The sequence below is a fragment of the Phacochoerus africanus genome, chromosome 5 (assembly GCF_016906955.1).
Source record: "Phacochoerus africanus isolate WHEZ1 chromosome 5, ROS_Pafr_v1, whole genome shotgun sequence".
Lineage (NCBI taxonomy): Eukaryota > Metazoa > Chordata > Mammalia > Artiodactyla > Suidae > Phacochoerus > Phacochoerus africanus.
In genome coordinates this window covers 2,363,431-2,371,406 of record NC_062548.1, presented here as the reverse complement: position 1 = coordinate 2,371,406, position 7,976 = coordinate 2,363,431, and the positions used below count along the sequence as shown (strand labels likewise).

Sequence of the window (7,976 nt, the reverse complement as noted above, 5' to 3'; positions counted from 1 at the left end):
TCCCAGACTGTGTTCTTTGTGACGGCAGCTCCAGGAAGCTAATACTCCTTCCTTCTCTCCAGATAAGTGCCAGGATTAGGCCCCGGCGCACCGGAGAAGCCCCGGCAGACACAGCCTGCCAGGACAGTGCAAGTCTGCTGTGTGTCTTTGGGCAACTTGCTGCACCTCTCTGAACTTCCGTCTCCTCACCATAAAGTGATGGCCGGACCCCCCCCCCCCCCCCCACACACACACACACTGGGTTGCAGCGAGGGTTAGAGGCGACCAGCTTGGAAACGGAGCAAGCCGTGAACGGTCCGGGCCTTTCAGAGCCTGGGGAAAGGGCCTGGGCTCAAGGGGCGGGGCCTAGGCGACGCAGGGCCTCTAGCCGCTCGACGTGCTCGGCGCTCCTGCGGGGCCTGCTCGGCGCTCGGCCGGCCGCCCTCCGTAGGGCGTGCGACGCGCTGGGGGACTCTAGGCGCTGCCATCATGTCGACGGCCATGAACTTTGGGTCCAAGAGCTTCCAGCCGCGGCCCCCGGACAAGGGCAGCTTCCCGCTGGATCACTTTGGTGAGCGCCGGCTGTCGGGGCTCCCAGGCCGGACCCGCGCGGCCCTGGACCGGCCCGGTAGAGCCGCGCGGCCGGGGCGGCGCTGGCGTCGGGGCCGCGGACGCTCGGCTCGGCTCCGCCGGGTCCCGGCTGCGCCTTCCGGCCCGGGAAGGGGGCGCGGAGTCCCGGCCTCCGGTGCTCTGGGGCCGACGTTGCGTCAATAAAATGTTTTAAGCGTGTGAAGCTCGCAGGGCGTTAAACTGTCTTGTGCAGAACTGAAAAACCGTCCCGGTCGCCGCACGTTTGTGGCCGGCATTGCGGAGTTTTGACTCACCCTGGGGGAAAGCCTCCGTGGAAACTTAAGGCTTCGAAAATCGGTTTATCGGTGGCTTTTTGTTTGCCACCATTTTACAGTGAACTAGTCTAAACACACGGCAAAGTCGAAAGAATCCTGCGGTGAGCTCCCCAGCGTCCGCTCCCCGCGTGCTCGCTCCCATTTTCCTGTCCTTGATTCTCCACGGGGCACCTTCTCCGTTGTCGCTTTCTGCGTATTTCTGGAGGCAGCCAGTTTTGTTTTGTTTTGTTTTGTTTTGTTTGGCCGCGCCCGCGGCACGTGACCCACGCCACAGCAGCGACCGGGAACCGGTGCAGCGACAACGCCACCACCTGGGAACTCCATGAAGGCAACCGCTGGGCGAGCAGGTCATGTTTTCACTTTAAACCCAAAACATTTCTCCTTTTTTTTTCTCTAGGTGAATGTAAAAGCTTTAAGGAGAAGTTCATGAAGTGTCTCCGTGACAATAACTTTGAAAATGCTTTGTGCAGAAATGAATCAAAAGAATATTTAGAATGCAGGATGGAGAGGCAAGTACATGCGAGCAATTACTGGTAACTTCTCCCCCTTCCCAGGTCTCCTGCCCCGACGTTTCGCCCTGGAGGTGCTTGGGGTGGGCCTCACTCCAGCCTTGATTGGCTTGTGTTTCAGACCTGTAGAGCTGTTGGCCTCTGAAACTGAGGCTTGTCAGATTAAAGCTACTCAGAGTTGTTTAGCAATCGTGGGAACCTCTTCTCCAGGGATAGCTTTGGGCGTGATTGCATTCCTCAGAGTATTTCCTTCCAAATTTGGGCGCTGCTGACATGTCACCCGGGGCTCAGAATCATACATCGTAAAAGTGCTGACTGAGTCAGAAGATTTAAGGTTGTGGGTGCACTGCTTGTTGCTTTCACGTTCTCAGACTCTGGAAATATGTGTTCTGCTGTTTCGTTCCACGCAGGCTCAGAGCTGTTAGCAGGATGACAGGGAGGACAGTGGCCGTGTAAGAAATGAGGAAAGATGAATGCGTCCTCCTGTCTTAACCAGAATTCACCAGAGCACAGCTCTAAGCAAAAAAAGAGAAATAAATGTGACGAACTGATCCGTGGAGATTTTACTTAAAATGAGAATGATCGTAAACCTTAATGGGAAAAGCATGTCATCCATAATTACATTTTTGGGGTGGGAATTCTTTTTTTTTTTTTTTGGTCTTTTTTCTATGGCCACACTCACGGCATATGGAGGTTTCCAGGCTAGGGGTCTAATCGGAGCTGTAGCCACCGGCCTGCACAACAGCCATGTGGGATCCGAGCCGAGTCTGCGACCTACACCACAGCTCATGGCAGCGCCGGATCCCTGACCCACGGAGCGAGGCCAGGGATCGAACCCGCAACCTCATGGTTCCTAGTGGGAGTCTCTAACCACTGTGCCACGACGGGAACGCCACGGGGTGGGAAGTCTTATTTCTGCCTTTTGAGCCCTTCATTAGCTCGCTAAGGAGTCCAGTCGTGAGAAGCCTCGTCTGAAGGCAGGTTGATGTAAATCCGTCCACGCCGAGCCCCGTTTCATTTTCCCGGAGTGAACTCACGCTCCGCTCCGGGCAGGACCTGCTGTGGTTTTCAGGCCGCAGGTGTGTCGAAGGCTGGCTGTGGACGTTTGGGACTTCGAGGCTGATGGACCTTCTGGGCGCAGGGCCCTCAAGTGACCCCCTGTCGTGCCTTCTGAGCCGCTCAGGCTCCTGGGGGTGAGGCTTGACGAAAGGCCTGCCGGCGGCTCCTGCCGTCTTTAAGGAGCACACGAGCGCGTGGCACTCACTGTCTTTTCAGTGGCCCAGCGAGTTTCCTCTCGGTGCTGCTGTGCCGTGGCGACCCTTTGCAGCTGGTGTCTGCCCCCTGTGAGGGTCTGAGCTGTGTCCCTGGAGCTCGGGGCGGTTGTCTCTGGGCCAGCACAGCGCCTTCCGCTCTCTCCTGAGGCCGCTCTGGAAGGTTTGGCTGGTCTGGCGCCCAGAGCTGCCCCTGGCTGTCCTGACAAGGGCTTTCAGGCGGGACCAGCCAGAGGGCCTCTTTTTCCCTCATTTGCCCCGGGAGGGAGCCTGTCAGGGCTCAGCACGGCTTCGCTGGAGCAGCCTTCTGGGGCTGCTGAGGACGGCAGGAGACGGGGACGCAGCCGGCGGCTCGGCGGGTTCCACAGTCCACGGTGGCCTCAGAACCGCTCGGGCGACGCTTGGCTGGCTGTCCGGCTTGTGCGTTTCTGCCGCGGTCCTTTATTTCGACTGGAGACTCTCAGTTTGCTCTTAACAAAAACGTGCCAGGCCAGGGGGTGGCCTGGCCTCTGTTAGCGTCAGCCAGGTTCAGTGTCAGGATCTGGGGCTTTGCTCCTCCACACCCGCGTTCCCCCCGGGGTTGGTGGGTTTTTTTTTTACTTTTTTGGCCGCCCCGAGGTGTGTGTAGCTCCCCAGCCGGGGATCAGCGCCGAGTCTCGGCTGTGGCAACACTGGATCCTTTAACCACTGTGCTGAGTGGGGAATCAGACCTGCATCCCGGCGGTGCAGATGCTGCCCATCCCGTTGCGCCACAGCGGGAACTCCTCCATCCCCCGCTTTCTTGGTCTTTTTAGGGCCGCACTTGCGGCACCTGGAGGTTCCCGGGCTAGGGGTCGAATTGGACCTGTAACCACTGGCCTACGCCACAGCCACGGCAGCACGGGATCCGAGCCGCATCTGTGACCTACACCACAGCTCACGACAATGCTGGATACTTAACCCACTGAACGGGGCCAGGGATCGAACCTGTGTCCTCATGTGTGTTAGATTTATTTCCGCTGAGCCACGGTGGGAACTCCTCCACACGCTTCTTTATTTTTATTTATTCATGTAGTATTTTGGCTCACAGTGACTTTGTATTTTTCTAAATTTTCGCAGCATTTTTTATTACTCAGTTGCACGCGTCGTTGTCCAGCGATCGTCACAACCCAGGTTTACCGCGCGTCCGTCCCAAACCCCCAGCCCATCCCCACCCCACCCTGTCTCCTTCGAAACCGTAGGTGTTTCAAAGCCTGTGAGTCAGCACCTGTTCTGCAAAGAGGTCCATTGTGTCCTTTTATCGGGTTCCACACGTCAGTGCCGGCAGTGGATGCTGGTGTCTCACTGTCGGCCTGACCTCGCTCAGCAGGGGCATTTCTGGGTCCATCCACGTTGCTGCAGATGCCGGTATTTCCTCCCTTTGAATGGCGAGTAATACTCTGTTGTGTATTCGGAGCCTGTCTTCTTTATCTGCCTCTCTGTCGAGGGGCATTTAGGTTGGTTCCATGTTGCAGTGAACACCCCACACCCTTTTTTAAAAACCACTTTCCTGGGGTTGGGGCGGGGGGTTCTCGCGCCTTGTGGGGACCCCACTGTGCACGTGCCCTCCATCAGCAGCCGCCCCAGGCCCAGAGGGGCATCGGCCGGGGAGAGGAGGCCTGGCACGTGGCTGTGAGGCTGGGGTCCTCTCGGTCCTGTGGGGGTGCAGCGCTGCTCCCAGGACGGAGTGGCTGGGTGACTCGGTGGCAGGACCTGGGCTGGCCTCCCCCCACTCCGACACACCCACTTTGACGGCTCTCACTTTCCCTTCCAGGCAGCTGATGGCACAGGAGCCCCTGGAAAAACTGGGCTTTGGAGATTTGAAGGACAGAAAGTCTGACCGAGACTGAACCTGATGAAAGGCCGCACAGCTGGGGGGGGGTCCGGACGACCCTGCCCCCCGCGGCTTGGGGTGGGGGGGCTCTGGGGGCGCCCGCCAGATGCCGCTGGAAGTCAGAACGGACGCCCCTCCCCGAGGACGCAGCTCGCGGCCGGGCAGGGGCTTGTCTTCCGACGCTCCCGAGGACGTCGGAACCCCGTCGCCCGTCACAGCCCTGCCGTCCCAGCGGCGCTGGGTGCGTCTGAAGTCGCGGGTGCGACGGGCTCCCGCGGAGGTGGCTGCCGTGTGGCGTGCGCCCAGTGACTGGTCACCTCGGGCTCCTGGGGGCGCTGGTTCGCGTCGCGGTCTCCGCGCGTCTTCTGTGTGACGTGCGAAAGGGTCGCAGTGTCGTCGTTTGGCGCACAGGGGTCGTCGGGAAGTCGTCCCCCAGCACACGGTTCCTCTTCGTATTTTGGACGCAGACACAAATGCCCCTCACCTCCTTTTGTTAACAAGAACAGAGGACGAGCCCAGAAGTGGGAAATGGGCTTTTGACGTATCTGACGTCTCGATTTTTTTTTTTATGGTGACGCCTGGCACCGAGTATCTGTCTGATCAAGGCTCGTTTTCTGGTTCATGTCAGACCGTATTTGTAAAACTAGATGTTGGGTTGGTTCCAAGAACGCACTTGCTGTCGCTGAGAAACAGAATGTCTCCGTTGGTCAGTCGTTTTGCACACGTGGCCTCCCAGGCCTTTGAGGACGCTCGTGAGCCCCCGGCCGGCGCTGCAGCAGCCCGTGCCCGCTGCCCGCTGCCCGGAGCGCCGTCAGAACAGACGTCACGGGTGTGCAGACCTGCAGCGAGTGTCTGGGGTGACACCACGTGGGCTCAGAACCACAGCAGGGCGCCGTGCCCGAGGGTGAGGCCTGTTTGCCTGGATGAGGCCAGGGGGAGGTGGTGGTGGGAGGATCCGGGTCGTCCCCGCTGGGACAGGGGCCGGCCACGGCTGGTGGGGACAGCCAGCCCGAGCTCCGCTTCTGCCTGGTGACCAGGCTGGGCTCTGGGAAGCGCTGCTCCTTGGCTGTGTCCAGGCGCTGTCCGCGTCCTTCGGTGGAGGCCGTACGGGGTCACGCCCTCCCCGGCAGTCCTGGTCCCATTTCCGGGGGCGGAGGGGGCCCCTCACCTGGCACCGCTGCCCCGTTGGTTCAGCGCCAAGCACTCCGTCTGTCACTCCTCAGCCTTGCTCTGCCTCACGCTTCTAATTGTGCTGCACGTTTTTTCCGTATTTTTAGTTTATGAAAAGTCTTGGTTTTTGGTTAACTGAATCACGAACATATTTTATGTTTTTTTTTTTTTTTTTTTAGGGCTGCACCCATGGCATCTGGAGGTTCCCAGGCTAGGGGTCCAGTGGGAGCTGTAGCTGCCGGCCTACACCACAGCCACAACAATGCCAGATCCTCAGCGCACTGAGCAAGGCCAGGGATCGAACCTGCAACCTCAGGGTTACCAGTCGGATTTGTCTCCGCTGTGCGACAGTGGGAACTCTGAAAATATTTTGTATTTTCCGACATGTTGCACACGCACGGCGTTCGTTGTTTGTAATTACAAAGCATCAGCAGACCTAAACGCCCACCCTCATCCCCTGGGCTGCTTGGAGACGGCGCCCTGAGCATCTGGAGTGGGCGCGTGAGGCCCAGAGAGCATGGCAGTGGGGGTGGGGGGCTGGACTAGGGAGGCCCTTGCATGCTGGAGGGCAAAGCGGATGCTGTGAGGACGGTCAGCACAGGGCAGGGTGGGGGCAGGGGTGTCACCTCTCTGTGCCTCTGGGTGCCGTCGACTCATGAGCAGACTGGCTGTGGGCCAGCAGCAGTGACAGCCCTGTTGCCACCTGGAGGGGCTGGCGAGATGGGGCTCGCCCAGGTAGCCTTGGAAAACAGTGCTGCGACAAAAGCTGGGCACCGGGAGACAAGGCTTGAAGTGCACTTGTTTTTCACGCGGGCAGCAGTTCTGAGGCCCGAGTTCCGGGCTGGGAGAAGCTGGAGCTGTGTCGTGGGCAGTGACAGCGGCCGTGTGGGGTCGCGGATCCCTGACATCTGCAAAAGCAGCGGCTGGAGAAGCGGGTGGCGGCTGTGTGTGTGCGTGCGTGTCTGTGTGGACGTCTCCCCGGCTGTGGGCGCTGAGGGGCTGGAGGCAGCGACCCCAGCAGCACGGTGCACCCCGCGGCCGGCTCTGGGTCTGAGGCAGCCCTCTCGGGAGGAACCAGGGCTCCTGGAAGAAATGGCCGAGTCCAGGCCCAAGGCCCAGAAAGCCAGGGGAGCCTCTTACGCTGGAAAGGTAGGAATTGCTGGAGTTCCCTCTGTGGCTCAGTGGTTGATGAACCTGACTAGGATCCATGAGCACATGGGTTTGATCCCTGGCCTCGCTCCGTGAGTTAAGGATCCGGTGTTACTGTGAGCCGTGGTGTAGCTCGCAGATGTGGCTTGGATCCTGCGTTGCTGTGGCTGTGGTGTAGGCCGGCAGCTGCAGCTCCACTTCGACCCCTAGCCTAGGAACTTCCACATGGAACAAAAAAGCCCTGAAAAGACCAAAAACAAAAAAATTGGGGAGTTCCCATTGTGGCACAGCAGAAACCAATCCGACTAGTCCATGAGGATGCGGTTTGATCCCTGGCCTCGCTCAGTGGGTTAAGGATCTGGCACTGCTGTGGCTGCGGTGTAGGTTGCAGGTAGGGCTTGGATCTGGTGTGCCTGTGGCTGTGGTGTAGCCCTGCAGCTGCAGCTCTGATTCAGCCCCTTGCCTGGAAAGTTCCATGTGCCTCTGGTGCGGCCCTAACAAGCAAAAAAAAAAGAAAAAAAATGTTGTGCTGATCTCTTTGTAGTTGAACTTTCTGTGTATGTGAGTGGGTAGCTTTTCACGCTGAAAGACATTTATGACTCTTGAACAGAGGGAATGCAGACGTGGTCTCAGTGTCAGGGGGGCCGCAGAGGAGTCAGAAACCAGCCCTTGTGGACAGTCGGGCTCCTGCAAGGGAGCAGCACCACTGTGGCCTCCTGGGTCCCAGCTGCTACAAACGCGAGGCTTAGGGTCCAGACGTCCTGTCTGCTCCTGCCAAGGCGCCCGCCAGCTATTCGAGGTCGTCTGTCGCGTGTCATGTGAGAATGTGTTTTGTTTCTCATACGTACTTGTCACAGCGAGCCAGTGACATTGTCAGCAGGTGCCCAGAGACAGCTTCCAGAATGTTTTGCAAGTGTCTTCAGGTGGGAGGGGGGTTGGAGCGGTCTGGCCGCGTGGTCAGACCTGGGCCCACGACCACCTTCTGGAAGCCTGGGGAGCACGGGGCACGGGCCTCTTCTCTGCTGCTGTGCCCCCGCCTTTGGCAGGGGGGCGTCTGCTCGTCTAGCAGCGCCGTGAGGTCCCACAGCCGAGGAGAGCCCGGCGGTTGGGACGCGTTTCCAACATGGGCTCAGGAAGGCAG

General features: G+C 59.2%; 2 protein-coding genes across 3 annotated transcripts in view; both read left to right on the top strand.

Annotated features, from left to right (window-relative positions):
- The first annotated feature begins 399 nt into the window (after positions 1–399).
- Positions 400–5,208, top strand: LOC125126970 (cytochrome c oxidase assembly protein COX19). Of its 2 annotated transcripts, none has more exons than XM_047779387.1 (3): positions 400–550; positions 1,282–1,393; positions 1,804–1,944. In XM_047779387.1, the coding sequence occupies exons 1-3, from the start codon at positions 469–471 to the stop codon at positions 1,847–1,849; spliced, it is 240 nt and encodes a 79-aa protein (XP_047635343.1). In that variant the 5' UTR covers positions 400–468; the 3' UTR covers positions 1,850–1,944. The 2 variants fall into 2 exon arrangements, with proteins under 2 accessions (XP_047635343.1, XP_047635342.1); XM_047779386.1 differs by lacking the exon at positions 1,804–1,944 and adding an exon at positions 4,457–5,208 and having other exon boundaries at positions 404–550.
- A 97-nt stretch (positions 5,209–5,305) lies between these two features.
- The window catches only part of ADAP1 (ArfGAP with dual PH domains 1), an 82,273-nt gene continuing 79,602 nt past the window's right edge, over positions 5,306–7,976 (top strand). Inside the window, exon 1 of the mRNA XM_047779380.1 lies at positions 5,306–5,420. The gene's annotated coding sequence lies outside the window, so the exon portion shown is untranslated. The remainder of the gene's footprint in view (positions 5,421–7,976) is intronic.

Bases quoted from the DNA above. Each gene is read 5' to 3' on its own strand.
- LOC125126970 (XM_047779386.1), top strand. From the start codon at position 469: ATGTCGACGGCCATGAACTTTGGGTCCAAGAGCTTCCAGCCGCGGCCC. The intron at 551-1,281 runs GTGAGCGCCGGC...TTTTTTCTCTAG, and splicing joins CTTCCCGCTGGATCACTTTG to GTGAATGTAAAAGCTTTAAG. The intron at 1,394-4,456 runs GCAAGTACATGC...TTTCCCTTCCAG, and splicing joins TTAGAATGCAGGATGGAGAG to GCAGCTGATGGCACAGGAGC.